Genomic DNA, 26,492 nt, shown 5'->3' with positions numbered 1-26,492 from the left:
TTCTGTGAAAGACAACTATATGGGGATCTTCTGTTTATGCCTGCTGTGCCACGAATATATATGCAAACCGAAATAAGAACTTGGAAAAGTCTTCATTTGTCCCACCAATGCCTTCTAATCATCTGAGCAGATGGGGGTGACTACCCTGTAGGGCTGTGCAGCACGTGGGATTCTTCGTTTCTTGGGAGATGATGATGATAATGATCTTTATATTACATTGCACAAAGAAGCTTCTACATTTTTTATTTCAAGCCATTTAAATTTTTCATACCATCCTGATGGATTTTCATTTTGCCATTTATAAAACAGATAAAATCCTGTCAAACCTGATAAAATAATGATTACCTACTTTGCTTTTTTAATCATGTACATTTTATCAAAAGACTTCTCAAGCACAACAGTTGACTAATACTTATTGAACAATTTTTTGAGAAAGATAATCCAGATATTTCTATAGGTGGGCAATGATTGACTTTGTTGCTGAAAGCAGGTAAATAATAAGTTTTTTGTTATGTAATTTTTTGTTCCTTCCATCAAATATATGTAAAAAGGTTAACTTTGGTGAGATTTTAGTGTTTTTTTGTGGGGGTTATTGCTATCACTTAAAGATCATCCTCCAAAATGTTGAGACTATTGCATTCTCACCAAAGATGGAAGAAAGTTCCTTTTGATTATAGTCCCTGTAGCACTTCATAGAATAAATATGTGAGGCTATTCTAGGGATTAAATGTCAGCAATGAAATATCTTAAGGTATAATTCCTGCATTGAATCTGATAAGAAACCCAGTCCTCCCCAAGGCTTACCGTATTCCAATTGCTTGCCTAAATCTGACTCCCAAACTTGTGTAGACTTACCTATATCTGTTTCCAACAGATATGAACCAATTTTTGATGCTAAATCTTTGAGTGGTGCAGAACAATTATTAATTTCTGAAAATCAGACAGTAGGCTATTAACATGTTCTGTTACCCTCTTCAGCGAACGGGCAGACTCACCTAACACCTGCCAGGAACTCTTGAAAGCGGTTGTGTCTTCTGGATTGTGCAGGGGGCCCTCCACAACTGCAGCACAATCCTGGCAAAGGACATACTTAGTTTAAGGAGTTGCCAACAGGTGTTTAGTATGTTCCCACACAAGCTCTGAAGAACCTTTTTTCTTTGAATCTAAAGCACTGCACAGTCCTAAGACCCAGAGATGGCTGCCTTAGTGATACTGTCCCAGTTTGTCTACCATCTAATTTTAACCGCAGGAAAATCCTTCTTTATTTTCCCAAAACTTAGATACAGTCTTGATCCTACTGATAGTTTTCTGTGGCATTTTAGTTTATTACAATATTTGTATACAGTATTTATTTTTATTACAGTATTCGTATTTATATAGTATTTGTACTATTTTCATTAACTAGTCTTTAGACTTTTTACTGAAAGCCTGGAATGTGAAGGTTGGGATAAGTATGTTTTAGAAGTACCACCTATTATAGGAAATTGTTGAGTAGAAAACTCTAAGGTACAGTGTAGTTCTACCAGACATAGATCTGGTGTGGATGTTTGTTCTGTCATAAATTTAGCTCAAAACTGAAAAGTCTAAGGAGTTTCTCTAAGATACCAGACTAGAAGGTAGCAATGCCATTGAGCAATGTTGATAGAAATCCCTCACTATCAGCCGTAGAAGTCACACCATGCTTTTCCTCAGGAATTTGGTCATGTGGCCAGCAAATAGATTATAATTGGAAGATGACTGTTAGTACAGACTCTGCCACAGCTTACAAAGACAAACCTTGTTTCTTGTTCTTCTAAATTTGGGAGCCTGGCCATTATACGGCAACGGTTATTGTGCCTGTTTCTTGGCTGTGCTGCCAGCATTCCATATAACGTGAGTGGTATATAAAGCAGTGCATTCAACAGAGCCATGTTTGCTCTGTTACGCAAGAGAGCAAAATAAATGTTTAGCCAATGGAGAACCGTGGAATTGGTAAGAAACTTGAGGCATTTTTTTTTTTAAGTACAAAACAATCCTTAGGGGGAAAAAGAACAAGGAGAGGAAAGCTCGCAAAACTTGGGGGTCTGTATCCAGAGCATAGAATAGAAAACTCAGGTCATTGTTATTAAGGAACTCAGATAAAATGCACAAAATCTTTCTCCTGTAATAAGCTGATAGTGCTTTACAGCTGTGAAGTGTGATAATTATTGGGCTGTTGTTAATATGTGGCTGGCTAGTTGGTTTACTACAATAGATTAATGTATTGACTAATGAAAGATTAATTAATTGCTGTATGTCAAGCCACCATTTTGAGTTCAATAACTGCAGAAAATGGGTATCGACTGGCTGACTTTAAAGCAAGTTAATATTTTCATCCTTTAACAGTTGACTCAGTTGAATAGCTTCCATTGATTCTTGTGCTGCTGGGGTACAGGGTTGCACTGACTGATTTCTTAAGCTAAACTGTTTAGGTTGTGTACTTATAGCCTTGATTTCAAAGAGATTTCTAAATCTCTGGATCTACCCCAGCCTTTTTTCTCTTTTTTAAAATGCTCAGGACTGGTGAGGTTTTTTCCTGTTCAGTAGTTTATACACAATCCTAAATTGTACTTCTGGGAAGCAAGATCTGTTAAATCAATCCAGGTTTCTTTCAGATAAATAAAATTACCATCTATATAATCTAGCCTTCTTTGTACTGACAAATGCTTTTTATTGGTTTGTCTCCATTTATTTAGAGATAATTGAAAATGGCTATTTTTCACAAAGCTTGGCTTTGGATAAGATACTCTGTATGACAGAGATGGCATTTAACTTCAGGAAGTTACCATTGCACTGATCTCAGTTTGAGAAAGGAAGTTAAAAGTTAAAGTTTTCTGTACTCGAAAGGGATTTTCATTAACTGTTCATTGAGAACCAGGATCTCAAATGTCAACTATTGTCTTTTGCTTCCAGACAGTCGAAGAAAAGATCCTCCTCTAGGTGGTCATGATCCTAGGACGGCTGTTCAACTTAGAAGCCTCAGTACAGTCTTAAAACGCCTCAAAGAAATCATGGAAGGAAAAAGCCAGGTGTTGCTTTATGTCTGCTTTAATAATGTTGAGCTTTCCTGATATAAGTTCTGCATTTGTTTTTTTTTATAAAATCCCATTTTGTGCTTAGAACTTGTATAGAGAATTACGGAACGCTGCTACTGCTAAGTATTTTTTCAAGCAATGAAGGCAAGGGCTGTCTGCTAATTTTGGCAATAACAGCAAATCAGTTTTCACACCTTTCCAGGGTGGTATATCTGGTTTCCTTCTCATGTGTGGGTTGGAAAATTGTCTTTCCCCCAGTTGCCTTTTACTGAATCAAATCCTATAGCTTAACGATTAAATTCAGAGCATTACATAAGTGAAATCCTTATAATTGTTATAACCTAATTTTGGCCTTGTGACATCTTATGATACAACTTACATTCAGAAATAGAAAAATCTTTTGTGAAAGTGTTTCCTTGACTAAACCCCGAATTTTTTCCATAGGACAGTGACCTGAAACAATACTGGATGCCGGATAGCCAGTGTAAAGAGTGTTATGACTGTAGTGAAAAATTCACTACTTTTAGACGCAGACATCACTGTCGGTTATGTGGGCAAATTTTCTGTAGCCGATGCTGTAACCAGGAGATCCCTGGAAAATTTATGGGTTACACAGGTAAGATAAAGCATAGTCAAAATCTAACTTTTGAGGAGAGGAGGAAATTATACTTCTGCTTGAATTGGTGGGTGAGGGTGAATTCCATACTGAATTTCATTTTCACCCAAAACATAATGGGTAAAATTGTCAGTAAGAATTCCTGAGCCATAACAACCATGCTACTGCCATCAGCCGAATATCAGGAAGACTTTTGTGGTGAGTATAAGTAGCCTTGCCACTACTGGTTCCCAGAAACATAATGACGCTTCCCAGAAATTGTCAGGATGATCATCCATCTTGCTTCTAGACCCGCAGATGTTCCTCCAGGTGATTTTACCAAGCTGAAGAACTGGTGTCAAAGGCCAGGCCAACATAAGTTCCTTGTGACGAAACCAGTATTCTAACTGCAGTGAACTATAGTTACGCTTCAGTTAAAGATTAGCATGGAGTGTGGGTGGGGCTGGAGTTGTCCTTTTGCTATGAAGCATGTTTTGCTAGATTGTCTTCAGTTCTTACATATACTGCAGGCCTTGCTGCATATTGTATGTGTGTGTTGCTCATGAGCTAGTTCACTTTCTGTGTCGTGATGTCGATGTCCAAGTTTTATTTAGGTTCTTGATACAGATGGATGGGTACAAGGCATGATGGAAGAATTATCCTATATTTGAAGTAAGACTAGTACAATAGGATCTAGCTGCTTCCGTGCCATAAATTTTAGTCTGATTACCTGTCTTCTCCAAAGTGTATGGAATAATTGTTGGTGTTTGCCCTGGGTGTCTTATATTGTTTCTGTATTATGGTTTTAATTTGTTTTGTATTTTGCCCCTCTCTGCCTAGAGTCCTTTTGCAATGAGACAGATTACGAAGACTGTAGATAGACAGACAGACACATAGATAGATCAATCCTTGGAAATTGTCCCCATCTCATAATTGGGGAAGATGAAATGCAATGATCTCTTTCTCTTCAAGAAAGACAAAGGGCTTTAATGGAGTATGAGAAGAAAGCGCTTCTTTTCCATGCTTAAAAACTAGAAATAGTTTTCTGGTAGCCATTTGAATACCTGGATGTGGTGTAGTGAGATAACTTTTCCCAAAACATTTGCTTTATTTTGAGGGGAAAAGGCTAAATAGGTTTGATAATTTCTTCACAAACTGCCATGTGTAATATTTTTGGAAAGAGCAGGAGTATTTAGCTCCTTGTCGCTGCATATTACCAGAGATGTACAAACCAGTTTTGAGTTCACCAAATTTTAAGGTGGACACAGGGTGCTCTGACCTCACTGAAAATTTTCTGATGCTGTTCCAACTTTTCCAGAAATGGTCCAACATCAAAAATATACCAAATTCAAAATGGGTTACATATCTTCACATTAGCAATAGCCTCAGGAACCCCAATGAGCAGAATTGGAAATCTAACAATATATTAGAGTGTTCTCACAAAATGGCTCCAAGGTGGGTGCAACTAATCACCAAAGACCTGTTGACCACAGATCTGGTGAGGTTGCTTTTCTTTTTTGCTGTGCAGGTGGGGGCACTTCCAAAAGAATCACTCAATTGCTGCCCCTCATTTTTGTTTTCTAAGAAAGATTGTGAGCACTTTCTACAGTCTAGAGCAGCCTTTCTCAACTTTTGGACCCTGGAGGAACCCTTGAAATATTTTTCAGGCCTTGGGGAACCCTTGCACATTCAGGCTCAAAAAGAGGCCAGAAGTTACAAAAAATATTATATCCATTTCATGCCCCTGTATATATATGCATTAACAGGGTTCTTAAACTAAAAATAAAGGATGAAACTTGCCTCTTTAATGTGAAGTTGCCCGAATTGGAAATAATTTTTAAAATAAATTGTGATCTCCCAGGGAACCCTTAGTGACCTCTCATGGAACCCTGGTTGAGAAACCCTGGTCTAGAGACATTTTTGTAATAAAGGTAGAAATTTGTGGTTTGTAAGTTAGGTGGGATCGAGAGCATGGTGGGTATCTAGGGATGCATCTGTGGGTACACTGTTGCCCTGAGCAACACATTACATCCCCTTAGCTAGAAGTATTTGGTTAGTATATTCCACTGTATCAAGATTCGTTCTGCATCTGCTTTTTAACTCCTTCCAGCTTATGTAATTAGTCGTTTCCTCAGGCCTTAACCCAGCTCTAATATTCATGACAGCAAAATAGTTAATGCTTAGAATGCTTAGAAGGAAGCCTTCAGATTATAAGACTCCTCTCTTCTATTTCTCGTAGGTGATCTGAGAGCTTGCACTTACTGTCGCAAAATAGCCTTAAGCTATGCACATTCCACAGATGGTAACACCATTGGGGAAGACTTGAGTGCTTTATCTGATTCATCAAGCTGTGTATCAGTACTGGATCCTGGGGAACCCCGTACTCCTGTAGGTAGCAGAAAAGCTAGTCGTAATATTTTCCTGGAAGAAGATCTTGCCTGGCAAAGGTATTGATGTGCTTAGAAAAACTGTTCTTTGTTCAGTCTTACACTAATTTTATAACACCCTATTAGAAAGCGTTGTTCAGGTAACTTTAGTTATTACTTTGCCATTCTTTAGCATTTGCACATTGTTTCAGGACACTATGGCCCCTGTTAATATTAGCTTATTAACTCATCCATGCAATTCCTTAAGAATCGTATTTGTTTCTTGGCCCAGAAGCTAAAAGACAAATGTTCATCTTGAGTGCAAGTTTTTGTTGGGCTATGTCAGTAGCTTGCATTTGTGTTAAGTGTGAGAAAGAGAACCTGAAAATATAGTGTTCATGGCTATTGATCTCTAAAGGCTGGCAGTGTTAATGCTTAAGAGCTATCTCATTGGGCATTTCCCTTCTTGACCCTGGGAACAGTATCAAATATATACAGGGCTTCTAAATTGGAATCCCATTTTTACTGTATAACTCTTCGTGTACATCGCTTAAAAAGAATTCCAGATTTGCAGCTCTCCTTGTCCAACAAAAATAACAGAATCTCATGATTATAAAATACTTGTGGGTGTGAGTTCACCTCATCAAATTTCCACAAAATCTTATATTATAATTTGTTTAGCTTTTAAAGCGTTCGTGATATAGAATATACTTGATGGGTCCCTAACTCAGAGACCTTACAATCTAAAATGGACATAAGGAAACAATGAAGGAAAGAAAGCAGAGATGAACAACAAGGAACAAGTGATTATTTCAACTATCCATAGTATCTCAGGCAGTGAATCTACAATTTAACTTGGTGAAGATAGAAGAGAGAATATTGGTATTCACTGTGGCATGGGTATTGGGGTTCCTGTGAACTAAACAGGTTTGTGTGTGAGATTCGCTCAATACCAGCAACTGGGACTGCTGGAAGTGCCATCACTAAGCGGGGTGGTCATGTGACATTTCGCTTAATGACCATGTTGCTTATCGATGGAGTTGCCAGTCCCAGTTAGGGTTGTTAAGTGAGGACTACTTGGAGAGACTTCTTCCCCTTGCAGCACCAGTTTCTTGGGGAAAGTTTTTATAGATACAATGTAGTGCCTTATCTCCTTTTCCAAAAGAAACAAATAAACAGTCCCCCCCCAAAGTTCTCAAATACATGGCATTAATGGCTATAAAATGTCACATCCCCAAACTTTTGAAATATGCAATCTGTATGGTTGTTTGGAGAGTCAAAATTGGAAATAATTATATAAAAATGTAATATGTCTCAGTCTCTGACCATTCTGTTCTAATGATCTTGGTAGGAGTCTGGAAGAATGTATTTATGGATAAGAGTCTAAGTTGCAAAGAGAGAACTTCCCATCACTTGGAATTCATGGTCTGCTTGGGATTTGGCTTGGGATAAAGCAACAGCAACTGCCCTTCCTCCCCCCTCCCTCCCTCCCTCTTTTGGGGCACAGAACAACTTGCTACTTCAGCCTGTGCCAATGGTCTTATTAACTTCTCTAATGTAGTGCTAACTCATGGTCATCTCCCATGTAGACTACTGTAATGCGCTCTATGTGGGGCTACCCTTGAAGAGTATCCGGAAGCTACAACTGGTCCAGAACGCAGCTGCGTGGGCAATTTTAGGTGCCCGAAGGTCAGCACATGCGACACCTTTGCTACGCGAGCTGAACTGGCTCCCAGTTTGCTTCTGGGTCCAATTCAAGGTGTTGGTTATCACCTTTAAAGCCCTACGTGGCATGGGGCCAGGTTACCTTAGGGACCGCCTCTTCCCCATCACATTGACCTGTCCCACCCAGTCATGCAGAGAGGGCATGTTACGGACCCCATCTGTAAAAGAACTCCATCTGGCGGGGTCCAGGAGGCGGGCCTTCTCTGCAATAGCTCCCGCCCTTTGGAAAACTCTTCCCCCAGAGGTGAGACAAGCCCCCTCACTCCTGGACTTCTGCAAAAAGCTAAAAACCTGGTTGTGTCAACATGCCTGCGACAGGAAGGGGAATAGTCTTCCTTGGGGATGGCTAACGCCCTAGAAGGGCCCTTTGTACTCACCAGTTGAGACACCATCTTAGCCATCTGGATTTTATTATGTTTTATATTTTTATTGTTTATTATATGTGTATTTATTGTATTTAACGGCACTGAATTTTAAACTGTTTGTTGTAAGCCGCCCAGAGTCCCCCTATTGGTGGGAGATGGGCGATGATAAAATTCGATAAATAAAAAAATATAAATAAATAAATAAATAACTGCTGTTTAAATGTGATATCCTTGATCTGCAGCTTGATTCATCCAGATTCTTCATCCTCCACTTTATCTACACGTCTCGGATCAGTTCAGGAGGAAGCAGGGAAATCTCCTGCGCGGAACAGGTAAGTGATCCAACCAAAATAGTATGTTTTGAAGCAGCTCACTGCTGGCTCTGTTTGAACAGAAAACATAAAGCTTCCGTCTCAAAAGGACATTAATACGCTATTTCAAGATCTATATGTCTTGATAAAAATATTTGCATAAGAGATTGAAGTCCTTTTGTCTTCTGTCAGCTGCGATACAAACACAGCATGAGGTCCAGAATGCAGGTTCAGTGATGAGCAAAAGATGCAGAATGTATGGAGCAAGTTGTTCCTTCGTTGAGTCTACCTCTGGGTGGTCGCAGCCTTAGTGGACGGCTCCTCTTCCAGTAGCGGGACTGTAGGTAGAGCAGTTACCTTCCTCACTGTCCAGCTGAACAATTTGGTCTTGTTTAGTGATACTACAGAAGTGGGGGGGGGTGCTATGACCCACCCGACCCATGTGTTCGTTTGCCTACGTCAGAGAAGAGGGGTGGGCAATCTTTTAGGCTGCAGGGCTGCATTTCTTCAAGGGAAAGTGATTGCGAATGTTAGAACAGCAGCAGGTGGAGTTAAAGCTAAAATTGCATAGGGGCTACCCACTTATTTCTCTCTCACTTGCCCATTTGCTCTTCCTTGCACTTCATTTTTGCAACATATCTTTTCCCCGGTTTGGCTTTTACTCCAAGGTTCTTTTTCCTGTGTTGCATTTTTTCCCCATTTCCTCTCAGAGGAACCTTTATAATTCTAGCCATTTATGTTTGCTGAACGATGGGTACTTGTGAAGGATCCTACTGCTTGCCTCAAATGCAGCGTATGTTTAAATTACAAAACCAGGCCATCAGCTCTGTCTGCAGTACACTATGCACCCTTTCTGAGTCTTAGACTTGGAAAGGTACTGCTGAAATAATGCAAAGCTTCAAATAGGTGATATTAAAGCTGTTGGATTCAGCTTCTGCTTTTCTGTTTTGTGACCAAACAGGAAAGAATAACAAATAGCAAAATGGTGTCATGACCCTTCAATTACGATTTTGGGGGGTGGTGGTGGAGGGGTAGTGAAAATATATTTGAAGCCAATAGGTTGATCGAACATTTTCTGGCAAGGTGCCATAGAGAATAGTTGATTGATGAGAATAAATCCATTCTGTATCAATTTTTGCTCTCTTTATAGCACAATATCATGCAGACCCAATTAGTACAATAATGCTACATCTTGATCATCAGTTTTGTTTTAAAACTTCCTATTTGATTTTCACTCATTTTATATTTCATATTACAAGTGATATAAATCTGGTACAACCTTACAGTAGTTGGAAGACAGAAAATATGGCTAGGGCAGAGTATAAAATCGTCCCACTCATATCAAACTTTCTGCTTCCCTTCCTTCCCTGTCCTCAATTTATTTGGACTGTAGACATGTTCTCCTTACAGACTGAAGGGATTATCTAGCCCAACATTAGTCTGATAACAATTAATTTTCAAAATACTGATTCCTCATGCAGAACTCCTGAGGAACTTTTCCTTTTCAGAGACAAATCATGGTTAGCTGCCAGAATTTGTTGCACTGTAACTCAAATTTAAGTTAGCTATAGCTAAATAGAGTAGCATATATTTTTATGCCTCTGAAAAAGGGTGTGACAGTTGGAGAGAATTTAATTTACTGTAAGCAAGTTACTTGTAGCTGGCAAATATCAGTACCTTATAAATAATTATGGAAACTGAATATTCTCTGTAAGAATCATTTGTCAGGCCATTTAAATATATATATAGATATATGTAGTGGATTTGGTTAGAAATGCATTTTAGGACAAGCTAGGATAAGGATCACCAGCCTTTTTGGAGCTGATGGGCACGTTTGGAATTCTGAAAGTGTGTGTGGGCTCTTAAAGAATGGCTGCTATGGTAAGTATGGTCATTCACAAAGACAATTTACTAGAAAGCAAGTTGATGAGCTTGTTTTCTATTGGCTTTTTGAGCTTTTAGGATGGTCTTTGCGTGGGGGGAGATGTGGGTGTGCTTCCCAAAAAATTCTGGACTCCAACCCCCTATCATACACAGGCCTCAGAAGCATTCTTTGGAATAACATCATGCTTCTGGCTGGAACATTGCTTTGCAGCAAGAGAATTTCCCATTTAGGTCTTACCCTTTTAGTATGTTGTAATTATTTACTTTCCAAGTAAAGTTGCTCAGCCTATAGGCCTCTGCATGCTCAGGGCCAAGTTGCATGCTTATTCCTAAGTCTTCCTCATTCATTGTCCTGAGAGGCCAGGGATGAAGTTTTTGCAGTAATTTAGAAGTGAACTGTTTGGGGGAAAAAGAATGTAAAATGTCAGAATACAAAGAAAGTAAGGATGGAGGAGGCATTGGGTACTTGTTTGGATATATCATTTTAGATCCCATTTTATGTTTGAAGAGGGAGTACCTGTGAACTAACACAGCTGTTCGTATTTCATCTATCCTAGCCTTCCTGGCTATTCCTGAAGCAGAGGTCATTTTAGCAAAAGGTTCCCTCCTGTTTTGCTCTTCTCTTCAGCATAGTTTTCATAAGGATAGTAAAATATTTCATATGCATTTCTTGCATGATCCAGAAGAATGGAAACAGGTTTTGAGATGGCTGATCTGATAGAAAGATAATTATAAAAATTTAGCAATTGGTTTGATGTTGTTGCATTTTCTTTGTCTACCTTCAGGTGTGTCCGATGCTGTCTTTAAGGACAGTGTATTTAGTTTATTCTCTGGGATGTACAAAGAAGAAAATAAGTTGTGAATTACAGTGGTATCTTAAGCTAATCAATTCTTTGCTAGGGTATTTATCTCGTTAGTTAATAGCTTTTATGCTTGGTGCTGTAAAGTATGGCTTTAAATATGCAAGAGTTTAGCTATGGATAGTTGAGGAAAAAGTTGCTCATGCTTAAAGATGTGCATTAGCCTCATGCCTTGCACTTTGTTCTTTTGCTTCCTGTCTCTTGTCAATATGCTGAGATTCATCGAAAACATGTTAAGTTGTCTGTAATTTCTGTAATATCCAACCTTGTAAATCATGGCAACCAGTATGGATCAAGCCAGAAAAATGTCTTCATTTGAACCTGGTAACCAGCATTTCCCAATTTGGGAATAAGGCATGGTTTTCTCAATTAATTATGAAAAGAAGGGAATCAGCAAGGATACCGTGTATGGGGACGTGGATATTTCTGCTTATTTCCCTGAGCTTTATACATTCAAATCTCAGCCTGTTTTTTGCAGGCTTAGTAGTAATAACCCAGGGGTTACAGGGAGTTCAAGGTGAAATATGCTTTCTAGGTTGGAGATCTGAATTCAGTTCTGATTGTTTGCTGTATGATTTGAAGCCAGATTAAGTTATTTCCTGACGCCTTGTGTTTTGTGGATGAGTCCAGTTGTTTGCATGAATACACAGTTGTTCCTTTAGCATTCAATTGATAGTGAAGAAATATATGGGTTACATTGAGATAAAATGTGATGTCAAGGGAGATGCTTGAATTGTTGCTAATTAATAAATCTGTAGTGTTGAAAACTAGGTCTAGTTCTTGGCTTTCATTGCTATACCCCTGGCGAGGTGGCAGTTGTCCAGAGGAATTATTTCTGATAGATGGGGATTAACACAGAAGTTGCCCAGATTGTGCTGCCAAAATGCATTGGCAAAAGGGACACTGCATTTTGGCAGCATGAAGCCACATGAAGAATAAATCAAGCAGCTTATTTCTTATCATTTGAGAAATCAAGAAAGGTGAAATTTATATGGGAAAGATTAGCTTCTAACTTTTTTAAAAGTTCCTGTGTGGTTCCTGATACTGAAAACTTGATAATATTTTGGTTGATGAGAAAGAGATGATTAAGAACTCCTTCATATGGTGAAGTTTTGCCCTGTTCTGTTAAATGTTAATTTGAAAGTACAGCTGGAGTGAGCTGAAGATTACAAGCATTGTTCTGTTCCTCCCACCAGATCAGCTAGCATAACTAACCTGTCTCTGGATCGATCGGGGTCTCCCATGGTGCCTTCCTATGAGACATCTGTCAGTCCACAAACTAATCGAACCTACATGAAGGAGACCAGTGAGGACGAACGCAAACTTCTTCTGGTACAAGCCAAGCTTTTCTTGTATCTTGCATCCTTCCAACAGAAATAAGTAACATCTTACTGCCGTTTGTGGTACTTGATTTCTTAAGTTTACCTGTTTTATATTGTCCTCTGTTTACAATTGTCTTGTGTTTTGCATTACTTGTACCTCACCTTTCCTCCGGGGGTATGCAGATTGTGCCATTTTATTCTCATTCAATCTTGAACATTTAAAAAGTGTTTTCATGTGACCATCTATTTCTGAAAAACTTAAGTTGTGGTCTTTCACCACTGGAAAATTAACATCAATTAGAAAAAAAGAAAAGCCTTATTTTTTTAAGAGCATATATTTAGGTGGGCCCAAAAACACAGTTATACTATTTTAAATCCCCTTTACAAGGGAAGAAATGAGCAACATGTTGTATGCACATTGCTTGTGCGTTTGTTAGTACTTGGTATGTTATTTTCTTTTCCACAAGCGCATAGCACAGTTTAACATAGGAGCTTTAGCATGAAACACTGTGCTCAATTATTTAAGGATTAACTCCAAACACTCATGAGAGATATATGGCTTGATATCTCTCATGGCTTGCAACTCCTTCTGTTGATGCAACTCTGAATGTTGTAACTGGTGATTTATTTATTTATTTGTTTGTCTATGCAATCATTTGTATACTGCCCTACTTTGTGGACTCACCTTGGATGTTCTGTTTCTTGTGCAGGTCAATGTTTGATGTTGTAGGGAACTCCATTTCTGAATTCCCTCAAACATGTTAGTGCTAGAAGATATATTTACTAATATGATACGCAATGTGCTGTAGTGTCTTCTGCGCAGCCTGAATAACTCTTCCATCAAAGTCTTGCTTGCTGTTTTGCTAGACAATATATGTTTATTTGCTTTTCTGGAATAATTTGGATATTTTGAGATATTTTGAGAATATAATATTTTGATATTTTGAGAATATAATATTTTGATATTTTGAGAATAATAGCTTGTTGTTCTAAATGCAAACCTAGACTTATTCTCAGGAGAATCCTAATTGTTAATGGAGGAGGAGGAAGCTATCAAAGATTACAAGCATTGTAGTGAATCAGGAAATTGGTGGGGCATTACAAAAGAGTGGAGTACTAGAAAGGTTTTCAGTCATATTCTTTAAAAAATTCTCTAAGCATTTACTATTCTTCTGCCTGTAGGCCTAAAGGACAGAGAAAATGCCATAGGCACAATCACAGATTAGTTCCTGTGGTGGCCGGCATAACCAAAGAAACATAGTCATAAAAACAGTGTGTGGGCAATTAACCCTTAGGTTGTTTCAAAACACCACCACCACATTGCAAGCCCCCCACCATGTCCAAATCAAAGAACGTCCTCTTCTTTCAAACACATGCAAACCTGTTCAACTTATCAGTAACAGAGTTCATATTTTTTTTTTAAAAAAAGATTAATTCTTGTTAGTTGGTTGAGCTCTCTGGAGCTTGATCCCCCAACTGCTGTGATTTCTTCCTTTCTGCCAAATGTTTGTTGGCAGACATGTGCCCATGAAAGAAAGGAAGAGGATGGAGTAGCTGGAAGAGAGGAAGTTGTTTTTCCATGTATTTTAAATGTTAAACATTGGGCAAGGCAAGAGATTTGACAGGCATGGATGGCGGTGCCTGTGTGTGCTGTAGAAGTACATAAGCATCCTATAGTGCCAGTCCCAAAACCAGTATAATTGTCCAGTCTAATTGTCAAGATCACAAAATGTTCAAAAAAGCTTTTTTTGTTACTTGCCTAAGAAGAAAAAGAATCAAGAGTCCTGGCATCACGAGCTCCCTGGAATGTCAGAAAGTCAACAATTCATTTTTAAAAGTCCTCTCAGTCAGAAAGATAACTGTAAGAATTTGAATATTTCAATAAAATGTGCACTTATCCCTTGAACGAACTGACAGTCCTGACAGTGTATCCAGGAAAGGGGAGAGGCAAGGCAAGGAACTTTGTAAATCACTTGGAACAATGTAAACAGCACCTCTGAGGACAGAGAGAACATTTAAGCCCTCTATATGTGTGCTAACTCAAAATGTCATCACCTTGTCTCATAGGACTCAGTTCAGTTAAAGGATTTGTGGAAGAAAATATGCCATCACAACAGTGGGATGGAGTTTCAAGACCATCGCTACTGGCTGCGTACCCACCCCAACTGCATCGTAGGAAAGGAACTGGTCAACTGGCTTATGAGGAATGGCCACATCACCACTAGGTAAATGAATGTTATGGGGTCTCTCACAAGTACAGTATGTTCAGTGGTGTAGGATAGCAAGATAAAAAATAGTTGGGCTTATTCTAATTCAGGGGGTCTGTGAATGTAACTTTATTTATAATTAAACTCCAGCATTTCATATCCAGTCTAGCCCACCCTTCCCTGTCCTATTCATCTTTTTATCTTGCTTCTCTTAGGGCTGAACCTACTATAGTAAATTAATTTTGGGATCAACTTTTAGATAAGAATAATTAAACTTTGATCCATTAATTACCTTCCAATATTGTTAATGGGTCATAAAATCCTTTGTATTTCTCTGTCCCCTGCATCATTTTCAAAAGGCTGTATAGGGTTAACATAGACTTGAGTTTAAGTATCTTTTTGAAAGGTCAGCTACCTATTACAAATCCTTTTAATTGATACACAGTTATCTGACTTTTTATCTGAGCCACCAACTATAATCTCATTTGCTAAACAGTGCTGCTTATCATTAGTCTGGCCTTGGAGAGGGAATTTGCTTTTTTCAGCATCTGCCATATAAACAAGAATGCTCAGGATAAAACCTGTGCTGTTCAGGGATTAATCTACATGCAGCCATTTGAGGACAGTATTTACATGCTTGAAACTCAATTTTCCACTTTACTGACTGTCTGGGCTTGGAAGCTAAATGGGTTGGATTTAGTTAGTAGTTGGATGGGAGACCACCAGGGAATACCAGGGTTGTAAGCTAGACTGGGAAGCTGAAAAAACATGCTGGAAGGGGTCAATGGCAGGGATATGCTCATGTACCCATCAGGAGTTGAGTTCAAGTCAGAGGAGTAGAAGTGTAAGAGATTGGTGTAATTTGTGAAGGAAATTCAGCTTCTCCATATTACTTGGGGAGATGATTAGGCTGTATCAGTTAAGGAACACACTGCATCTGATCTCTTTGCTTTGTTTTATATCTCCCCCCATCTTCCTTTTAATAAACTAATTTATTTAAAAGCTTCTCAGACAGACAGCTTGTGTCTCCTTAGAAAGCATTCATAGCAGAGATTATCCAGAACTTGAATTGCATATCAGTGGGAGTAATACATTACATAATCTGCATTTATGAATTGGACTAATACGACTGTTAGCTGTGCACGGGGGACAGCCAGGATGGATGGGTGGGAGGGGAATTCTTATGTTCTTGAAACACTTCATTTGTTGTACTTGGAGGCTCAAACCAGTCAGTGAGCGGAGCGAAGTTTTACAGGGTTCCTCCTCCTAGCATATCTAAAGTACTATCTGCCCATCCTTGAGCTGGCAGAAAACTCTGCCGGCATAACATTTACTGCTGCCGTTGCTGAATCCTACCTTGCTTGTTTAGGGTTGCTGCCAGATAGTGCAACCCTTCTGTACTGTTTGCAGAGCAGATTATGGAAATAGACTCCCTGCTTTGTTCTTCTCTCGCCCCTCTGGATGTTACCAGTCAGTTGGAAAATGTCATTCTCCTTAACATGGTCTCGGGCACTGAGTTTTGACAGCTGGCTAAATTGGTGGGGATGGCCATTTCTCAAAACACGCTTCACGTTTTGCCCAACTAGCAGGTGATGGGAATGCTGCATGGTGAAATGGGAGTGTGATCTCTTGCAGTACTGCACAGCCTTCCCCCCACACCTCTCCTCTGAAATGCTGCTTTTAAAATGGGTTTGGCACTTTTTCAGAAAAGCACTAAACTTGTGTTTAAAATAGCCCAAAGAACAGCTGAGAGGAACTGAGAATTGTGTGATGATGATTCAGACAGCTTGCAGAACCCCCTCCCCCTCCTGTCATTAGTTTGGGCTGATTTTGAACAGGGGGTTAATGCTCATCTGGAGAGAAGTTGTGTGGTACGGCAGGAGATTTCCTCCAACTGCACAGGGCAGCTCCTACCTCCCCTCTTGTCCCCTGTGCCTGTCACCTCCTGGAAGGATGATCCTTTTTTCAAAAGTGGATCTCTGAGCTAGAAATCAGCTTGGTGACCTGGTGGGTACAGTGGAAGAACCAGGTTTGAAGATCAGGACTCTTCAGTCACCCAGACCGGAATGTCCCCAGAGAACTGCCTAGGGCCTGGAGGAGAGGCACAATGCTTGGGTTTTGCCTGCTTAAAGGAGAACACATCTCTTTAAAAGCACAGCAGCTGAGGCTGACTTTAAGCTACCTTATAGAGAGGTTGAGGATGAGATGAAAGCAAGGTCATGAGGCCATGGCAGAAGACATAAGTTTTTTTAAAATTATTATTTGATTTATATTCTGTCTTTTTTTGTAGAATTCAAGGCAGTCTGCTTAATGCTCTATCCTCCTATTTTCCCCACAACAACAACCCTGTGAGGTGGGTTGGGCTGAGAGAGTGATTGGCCCAAAGTTCCCCAGCCAGCTGCTATGCCTAAGGGAGGACTCAAACTCAGTCTCCTGGTTTCTAGTTCAGCACCTTAACTAACACACCAGTGTGGTTGTTGGGTTGCTTATGCTTTGGATGGAGAAAGGTTCATTAAAGGTTTCTGAAGCTCACTTTTAAAACCATCTTACCTTAATCTGATACCTTCCATATGTATTGATTAATTCTGGGCACTGAAGTCAGAACACATCTCTAGAGTAGGGTACTTTAGACTAAAAACTCATTTATTCATTAACACGGGATTTAAATTGGTCTTATTTCCAGAGCTCAAGCAATTGCAATAGGACAAGCTTTAGTAGATGGGCGTTGGCTGGATTGTGTCAGTCACCATGATCAAATCTTCAGAGATGAGTATGCACTCTACAGACCATTACAGGTATGGACTTCTTTTGTGAGAAATTTATATGTGTGATTTGTGTAGCTTGGAGAAAAACATTGTATCATTTTCTTGTGGGTTTGGATCCTTTTGAGCCTGATATTTCAGAATAATAACCTTTGTAGTTTCCTGATGACCTTTGTCATCTTACAGCTATTCAGAAAGGGTGTCCATTGGTCCTTTTGAAAACGTGTGTGAAAGCAGTTGTGATTTCTGATAAGCTACTAATGTGAACTAATTTACTTAAGGTCAAGAAATAAAGTTAGAGACCTATGAAATCTTCATTGAAAAGAAAGGGATTTTCCAAAAACTTCAGAAGAAAAGTCAGAGGCAGACATTTAAAAAAATACCAAGATACGTTTTTTTAAATGAAGGCTCTAAATAGAGACATCAAGTATGCAACAGTTTAGATCAGCCTGCACAACAAATGACCCACAGGCTGCATGCAGCTTGCTGACGTTTTTTGAAAACTCAATAAATCTACTGCCACCAAACATTGCCCCTGCCAGGAAGGATCTGCCACCACTCCAGAAGAGATGCTGCCAAGTGCCTCCAACACCTCCAGGTCTCACTGGCATCGCCAGCAACATTGCTGCTGCTGCTGCTCTGCTAGCTGTCAAACAGCTGATTGGTGGACCAGCTGTTCCTTTGTGGCCTACGATTATTTTTGATTTATCAGTGTAGCCAGCTTAGGCTCTCCTGCCATATAGAGGAGGCAGGCTGGTGATAGGGTTATTTTCTCAATAAAAGTTTTTGCCAGGCCTTACTGTTGAGGGCTGCCTACAGTTGTAAAGAAGTGATACCCAATCCAAAACTCTACGTATTGTTTCCTGTCTGTCTTTTGAAAGGTATGACAGTATATGTTGTGTCCCCCCCTCTTTTATTCTCTAGAACCACAGCCCTGCTATTATTTAGCTGCTTTGCAACAGCTGTAATCTTTGGCAATAATGGTGTGTCCATTTGAGGTTCAGCTGAATACACAATATGTCAGTTTGTTCATGGACAAATTTGCATGTACCATTAATCTCCACGTATCATGTGATCTGACATCTTAGGGCAAACCTGCAGAGTATATGGATGGGGAAAAAATATTAACCTGCAGTAAGTAATTAGGATTTTCAAAAAGTAAAAATATTTATTTTGAAAAATAAAATTGCTTCAGTAGCAGGAAAGAAAATATTCTGGAGCATTTTTTTAACTACTGAAAATTCCTGAAGAACTGAGCACTCAATTCATGTAGTCTCATGAACATTTGGAGAAAAATAAGGATAAACCAACAGTTTCCAATTTATACCAGGATCGCTCCTTTTCCTGCTTTTATCTTGAACATTGCTTAATGGTTGTTCCTAGAAATTTCTTCTGTTATGTCCAGTGCTTGTTTCAGACTTGAATTTGTAGAATTCATCTGTGAAGAGGTCAGAGTTGGCCTTTGAGAGGCAATAAGTTGATGACATTTTTGTTTGGTTAACGAGAAAATTGCTCAATTAGTGCGTAGGTATCTGTCCTCTGTCGCAGAGTATACTAACCTTGAGGCAAAAACAGTTTCAGCATAATACCTTGGCTTGATCCCAATATTCCCAGTGCTGTTATCTGAACTGTGTTACAGATGAATATAAGAACAACTTTCCTGTAATGTTATGATGGTGGCCAATAATTAGTAAGGCTATATTGTCTAAAATGTAGTGTGTGACTAGATAGGGGGAAAGGTGCCATTCTGAGTTGCTGACTTTCATTAAGTATCTTTGTCTGTTGGAGAGGACAACAGGTTAAAGAAGCTTGACACGGAATGAAGTGGAGAAAACTGGGAATTCTAGCATGCTAGAGTCACATGTGGGTGCATCTCAGAGCATGTAGACTTCAAAATCACAGATTCCTTGGGTTGTCCATTGAGTGGTTGGTAACATTCTCATTTTTATGGCTGGAACTCCCATGCTCTTGTGAACATTTGAATTTCCTGCGGGAATTATTAGCATGGCAACAGATTTTCTCTCCATTTAGAATAGCAGGAGAGAACTTTTAACACAGGAGAGTTTTGATGAGAGCAAAGGTTTGACAAGTTACAATTCTCTGTGCCAAAAATAAACTTCCTGTTTTGTGGATCATCAGAAGATTGTTGTCATTTACTCATCAGTCGTTCATGTTTATTTACATGTAGACACAAACATTTGTTTGTTTTTTGTTTCTGATTGTTTTATTTGTAAATTCAGATTATTTTGTCAGCAAAATGTTTTTATTTAAAATATATTTTTTAAAAAACAGGTTTTCTGTTTTGCTTGTTTTTTTTGTTTTCCCCTGCAGTTGTCCTATTGATCTGATTGTATTACCAATCTCCCATCTCCATTCTATATAATTAATTTTCTTTAAAATTATGTTATATTTTTATAAACAAGTAGTGTTTTGCAGGTAATAATATATTATTCTGTATTCTAATGGACAAACAGAGCCTGCATACCCAAGGAGATTTTTTTTTAAAAATGAATGACTATGCTAACAGAGCCCTGTTCCCATTTTTGCTCAGTTTTCTTTTGAGACGCTTACAATAAAAAAATAGAAAGCTATAATTTTTGAGTCAGGAAGTTCAATTACGTATCTGTAGCGTAACATAAAATCTTTATATTCTAGTGATTCTGCTTGTCCCAAGGATGCTAATGAGATTAAGGAAACAAATAGTGTTCTCTTCCCTAATTGATTTTGTAGAGCACAGAATTTTCTGAAACTCCTTCTCCAGACAGCGATTCTGTCAACTCCGTGGAGGGCCATTCTGAGCCATCGTGGTTCAAAGACATCAAGTTTGATGACAGTGACACAGAGCAAATTGCAGAAGAAGGAGATGACAACTTGACTAGTGAGTCTCTGTGTCTGTCTTTTGAGGATTCCATCTTAGATGCAAGTCACATTTCTGCTTCCTTCTGCCTGCTCTAATGTAGAAACAAAAGCTTTTTTCCTAATCCTTTTATGCCAGTTTCCTCCAACTGATGCTGTCTAATTCTTAGGACTACAACTCCCATTAGGAAAAATGGGATTTGTAATCCAGTTGATCTGGAGGATGCCAGGCAGAGAAGTTTGCTTAAACAGATGCAGCATTTTCTGTGCAGTCAGCTAGACTGTTTAGTTTTGTTCTCAGGCTTTAAATATGCATAAGGTGTTTGCAGTGTAGCTGTGTGGCATGATGGTCTGATAAAGTAAATGGCTTTCAAAGACCATCAGAATGTTAGCAAAGCCATGAGATACCAGTGGATGAAAGTACTGTCTTTCTTGCTTTCTCCAGCAGTCATACTGGGTTTTGTTTAATTAAGATAATGTCTCTCCTCTCCTTGATATCCTCCTGAATACCTGTTATTTGCACCCACCCTCTCCTCCCTGTATTTTTCATCCCCTCACTGAAATCCAAAAGATTCTGCCAGCCCTAGCAAGCGTACCTCAGTCAGCAGCTTCCAGTCTGCCATGGACAGCGACTCAGCTGCTTCCATCAGCCTGAATGTGGAGCTGGACAACGTGAACTTCCATATCAAGAAGCATTCCAAGTACCCTCATGTGCCCCCTCATCCTGCCGACCAAAAAGGTAGGAGGTAGCTGCCACTTGGAGTTGCACACAAGAGAAAGCAGGGCTGATGCTCAGTCCAGATGTGCCCCCAAATAATCCTGTAGTCTTTTCACCATTAGGAAACCCATGGTTTTCATTTTCACAGACAACAAGTGTTGTCTATTCTGTCTGTGAGTTCTTACATAACTCTTCTGACAGATGCCTTTTGTCCAAGGAGCTTAAGAGTTTTGATGAACTTCTGCTGTGACGGCAGCAAGTATAAGCGCAGATCTTCCTAGATAGAGCTCAGCCAGTCCTATTTTGGGTGGAAAACACTACATTTGGATCTAGTCTCATAAAATTATAGTGTTAAACTCTTAGAGAGTTTTGTCCAGACCAGTGCAAGAACCGCATGACTTTGCTTCTTTCTGTCTCAGACAAAATGCTTTTTATGAATTTGGGCTCCACTTTCTAAAAGAACAGAGAAGTTAGTTGTATGCCTTGTCCAGCTGTTGAGTAACTTAATGCAGTCCTCCTGCATTTTGCAATGTCAGCATAAAGCCCTTTGAACTCTGAATTTCTTTATTTATAAGAGTGAAGGCAGTTAAGGATCCCCTCCTTATAAAGTTCTTAATAGTGATATTGCAGATAACGATGAGCTTTTTGTCTAATCTGTTTCTTTTGAAATCTTCACAAAAATAATTTAGAGGATTTTGTTTTCCTAAAGAAAAGAAAATAAAGGAAGGTAAACTTCACTGTGCCCATGCTTGTTTTCTATATCCCAATGACAGAAACTAAGAAGGGTAACGTTAAGATATTATAATTCCGTATCTAGTTCTGCTGCTTCACACATGGAATAACACTGCTCACTAAAATTAGTAATAGTCATATCAGTTCTTGTGAATGAATTTTATTTTTCTAATATTATTGCATGATTCTAATATTCTAATGGATACTAAATGCTTTTAACACATTTCTTGGTTTTCATTAGAAGGGTAAGGAGGAAATGTTCCACTTTATGCAGAAAAATCTTGGCAATTCAATGGGAAATGTTACTGAAATGTGACTCAATCATTTATGGAACCAACTACTCTGTAATTATCTCTGCCTGGCATTTTGTCCAAGCCCTTTGAATTTTATGCAGATTAGGACATTAGAACGATGCTGCTATCACTGTGACTCCAAGTATACCTGGATCTGAAAGCCGCTTTGAATCACTGCTGCTTCACCACAATGTAGTGATAAGTTAGTCTGCGATGTCGCTTCATTACCCAATGAGTAGGTGTCAGTCACCTTCCTTAAAAAATAAAAGTGGGTACTCAAAAACAAAAAATCATTGAAAGCATACCTGAAGATTTTGCCCCTGGTGATTACCACTTTATATTTTAGTAAGACCTATAGATACTTTGGAGGAGTGCAAAACACACATATGTTAAGTATATTCAATTGAAACTTGTACTAAGATCTGAGGTTCAGACTTGTCCTGTGGCAATTGCCAGTTTAATAAGCTCTCCTCTTAAATTTGCTGCAGAATTTATGAGTTTTTTTGATCCAGCTATTACTTTCCGAAGCAAGGGATGTATGCAAATTTGAGGGGGAAAAATAGGAATAGCTTATAAGAAATGGAAGTTCTCTTAACTTTATATAACCTGAAAGTAAATCAATGGAATGTGTAGCAATAATAAAAATATGCAAGGAGTTGAATAATTCTGGCTATGCAGAGTGATGAGCTGTCATATTCTCTTAAATATCCAGCCATTTACAGCTGCTTACTTAGCAAGTAAAATTTCTTGAAATGTAATATAGGGCTCTTCCCCATACTGTTAACTGCTGGTCAGACAGGTAAAATATAAATTGATCAGTAAATCAAATGAATGAATGAATATTTGGAAACAAGTCCAGGTGCCCAAAAATAAAGCAAAACCATGTGGTATGGCAGAGAGTATTTTGGGAGGGTAAAAGGGCAATGGTATCAAGCTCATGTGCCAGGATGGAGGCTGAGTCTGAGGAGGAGGAGGATCAGCCAATAGCAGAAAAAGGGAGAGAGAGCCTTGAGCAGCAAGATCCAGAGCCACCAATTGAAGATAGACAGGAGGCAGATTCACCGCCACCTATCGGTGTGCGAGAAAGGAGGCTGGAAAGGTGGGCTGAGCAGCGAGAGAAGCGATTGGCTCCTGCGCGAAAAAAGCGGGAAAGCCAAAGATATAAAGAGCACCAGAAGCCAGAGCCAGTTGTCGGAGACAACCGTTCTCTTCTTCCTGCCTTGCCCTCGGAATGCACCACCTCAGCCGACCTCCTTACCTTGTCTGCCAACCCCAGGCCTCCTGCCTCTGCTGCCTGCCCTGCTGCCCTGCTGCTGCTTGCCTCAGAGCCTTGCCTTGCTACCGAGTCCAGTCTTGCCTCAGAGCCCTGCCCTGCTACCAAGCTCAACCTTGCCTCAGAGCCCTGCCTTGCTACTCTGTGACTCCAGCCTTCTAGTCCCGCCTTGCCTGGCCTTGCCTTGCCGCGCTCTGATTCCAGCCTTTCAGTCCCGCCTGGTTTCGCCTTGCCTTGCTACTCTGTGACTCCAGCCTTCTAGTCCCGCCTTGCCTGGCCTTGCCTTGCCGCGCTCTGATTCCAGCCTTTCAGTCCCGCCTGGTTTCGCCTTGCCTTGCTACTCTGTGACTCCAGCCTTCTAGTCCCGCCTTGCCTGGCCTTGCCTTGCCGCGCTCTGATTCCAGCCTTTCAGTCCCGCCTGGTTTCGCCTTGCCTTGCTACTCTGTGATTCCAGCCTTCCAGTTCTACCTGGTTTGCCTTGCCCGGCTGCTGTGTGAATTCCAGCTTCCCAGTCCAGTCCTGCTTTGCCTTGCTGGCTACCTTACTGACTTGGAAACCAGTTTATTCCTTATTGCCTTTTAGTTATTGTGTTTAACAGTTTGCAAATAAAGAACTTTATTGCACCTCTTCTGTGTCTAGTCGAGTTGGTCAGGACATCATGTGATAATAGCTGTTTTGTAATTGGCCATGCCCAACATGGCAGCCGTTTTTGACTAGGCAGGCTACCACAGCTGTCATTCTTGAGAGCAACTGTGATAGGCCTCAGCACTTCAGATGTATTTATCAACCAAGGAAGATTGCCTACCTCTACTGAAAACATGTTGTAAAGGCTTGTTTTCTTAAGAGGAATTTTGGCAGAGTATTTCTATCAATAATTTGGGATTATAATATATTGACTGGTTCAGACATTAAGCTAAAATAGTAATTTTTAAACCATGATTTATAGAATATGCCACAGTTGGCTGGTTTCATCATGGTTTAAAAGCTACAATAACTTACAAACAGACATAATTATGGGTTTGCATGCTTTGGCAACCAGTTCATTGTCTCAGAAATTATGTGGTAGACCACAGTTCTAGCTCTAGGAGGCTTGGCAAATCAACACTTCCTTACTAAAGAGTTTTCAAAATATAGTTTGCATAGGCTCTGTGTCAAACTTCACCCTATGTATTCAGGATAACAGCAATGTAGCGTGAAGGGTATTGTGTTTGGATCATGTTAATGCTGCCATCATTTCTAGAATCTTGATAATGGCATTGGGTCCCATTTGATCTGGCTCACTTGTTAATGTACACGCTGCCTCATAAACTTAAGGTAAACCTAATATGGATTATATACACCAACACAACAAACCTACCGCTAGGATTACGTGTGAGTGTACTTGGGGTGAAGCAAAATCCCATTCCAGAGAAGGAGCAGAGGACCAGAGATGCTAGTGCTGTTGTTCATGGGAATCCAGGCAGTGAACCCTTGAGATGCCGACCTGTGGAGCATTTTCCCCACAGAACAAGATGGTTGCGAGTGCTTCAAAAAGGATCTGAGCCGTCTTTTTGTAGTAACGTGTCCTATTTTACACTGTTGTAGCATGTGGGTGTATGCATACATGGTACGCAAAAGTAACATCAGGTCTGCTCAGATCTTTGTAATGGTGAAAGAAGAACTAAATGGCATGCTGAAGCAATGAAGGGGGATAGTGAGCTCTCCCAATGTTGTGCCTTAAAGCTCTCTTGGCATACCAGTGTAGCACAGTGTTGCTCAACTTTCGCGAGTAGAAGATGTGTGGGCTTCAACTCCCAGAATTGGCTGGCTGGGGAGCTTGTGTAGGAGAGGCATTATTTGTTTTAACTATGCTTCTGGCAGAATTGGTTCTGTGAGAGAGAGCTTGTGGGCATCTGAGGGGGCAAAGGAAGAATACAAATTTGTCATCCCAGTTCTCCTGTGGAATAAATTCTCCTCTGTAGAATGCCAAGCCCAGTGGTGATGTGTTTTTTCTCCAGCCATTAATTGAGGACAAAGCTGGGTAACTGAGTTGTTGTCAGGGGGAGTGGGGAAGGGCTGTAAGGAATGTTTAACACTTCTCTTGTTCTTGGTATGAGCAACCAAGTCCTTTTTTTTTTTAAAGCAAGGCCACTCACTCCTTATTTAAATACTTGCTATATTAGAAGTTAAGCCCCGTGACAAATGAGGCACATGTAAATTGGGAAGGATTCTTTATTCAGCTTCTCTTTCATATCAAACTGGTTCCCTTGCAATGTGATTTGGTATTTATGCCGACACATTGACTGAGCAAGAAAGAGTGAGACGGGTTCTCTCAGGACAGGCCTTCCTGTTACAGTGACTAAATACATGACTCATGGAATGGGTGTGTAAGTCATATAATAGCATACGAGCATAACCTGTCTTTTCTCCTTCCATCTCTATTTTCTGTCTTCATTCAGAATATTTGATTACTGACAATGGAGGACAACAAATGATCTCAATAAGTGACGCTTTCATCAAAGGTAAGTTGAATGTGAAAAGGGTCCCCCCTACCACAGAAAATAGGATCAGATAAAGTTGAGTGAATGTCATATTATTCGTCCCCCAAGTCCTTTGAATACATAAAATTGGAGCAAAGACAGTCTTATCTGAGCAAGTCTTTCGGTACTTAAAAAAACCCTGCCTTTGCTTCCAGCTTCTGTTTTTGGCATTTGTCTTTTAATTTAAACTAATACCTTTTATTTAAATGCTTAAAGCTAAGTAGTTCAGCTTTAATTAGTGTCTAGCACTTTAAGTACACCTATTCTGCTTAAATAATTCAACACAGTTTATAGCTATTTCTAGATTTCATCACATGCTAGTTGAACAAATAAAAAAGCACTATGTTAGCTTATAAGAAACCTCCTTTCCATATAGATTAAATTTAGTATATTTGATCTATAGAATGATGAAAATAGAATATATTAAAAAGCAGGAAATGTGGGTCTATCTCATATCTTTACAATCATAATAGTTTCTTTTTTAAAATTTTAAGAGGGGAAAAGCAGTTTTTTTAAACTGAATCAGATTTCAGATCTATTTTTTCTCTTTTATTTTACTTTATTATATGTAAAACAAAGAGAAGAAAAGCACACAAAACATTATAGACTAAATTAGACTAAAGCCTAATTTAAACAAATAATTAAACATTG

General features: G+C 39.5%; 1 protein-coding gene across 2 annotated transcripts in view; it reads left to right on the top strand.

Moving 5' to 3' along the window:
* PIKFYVE (phosphoinositide kinase, FYVE-type zinc finger containing) overlaps positions 1–26,492 on the top strand; it is an 89,808-nt gene that overhangs the window by 5,853 nt on the left and 57,463 nt on the right. The window contains exons 3-12 of one of the 2 annotated variants that reach the window (XM_063317931.1): positions 2,932–3,047; positions 3,498–3,669; positions 5,888–6,095; positions 8,347–8,436; positions 12,356–12,491; positions 14,549–14,706; positions 17,372–17,483; positions 20,181–20,328; positions 20,878–21,045; positions 25,761–25,823. In XM_063317931.1, coding sequence (XP_063174001.1) covers positions 2,932–3,047; positions 3,498–3,669; positions 5,888–6,095; positions 8,347–8,436; positions 12,356–12,491; positions 14,549–14,706; positions 17,372–17,483; positions 20,181–20,328; positions 20,878–21,045; positions 25,761–25,823 — 1,371 coding nt within the window. The remainder of the gene's footprint in view (positions 1–2,931; positions 3,048–3,497; positions 3,670–5,887; positions 6,096–8,346; positions 8,437–12,355; positions 12,492–14,548; positions 14,707–17,371; positions 17,484–20,180; positions 20,329–20,877; positions 21,046–25,760; positions 25,824–26,492) is intronic. The other variant, XM_063317932.1, reaches the window with a different exon arrangement.

This window comes from Candoia aspera, chromosome 1 (genome assembly GCF_035149785.1).
Source record: "Candoia aspera isolate rCanAsp1 chromosome 1, rCanAsp1.hap2, whole genome shotgun sequence".
NCBI classification, from domain to species: Eukaryota; Metazoa; Chordata; class Lepidosauria; order Squamata; family Boidae; genus Candoia; species Candoia aspera.
The sequence above is the reverse complement of the archived record's forward strand: the minus strand, read 5'-3'. Positions and strand labels throughout refer to the sequence as shown.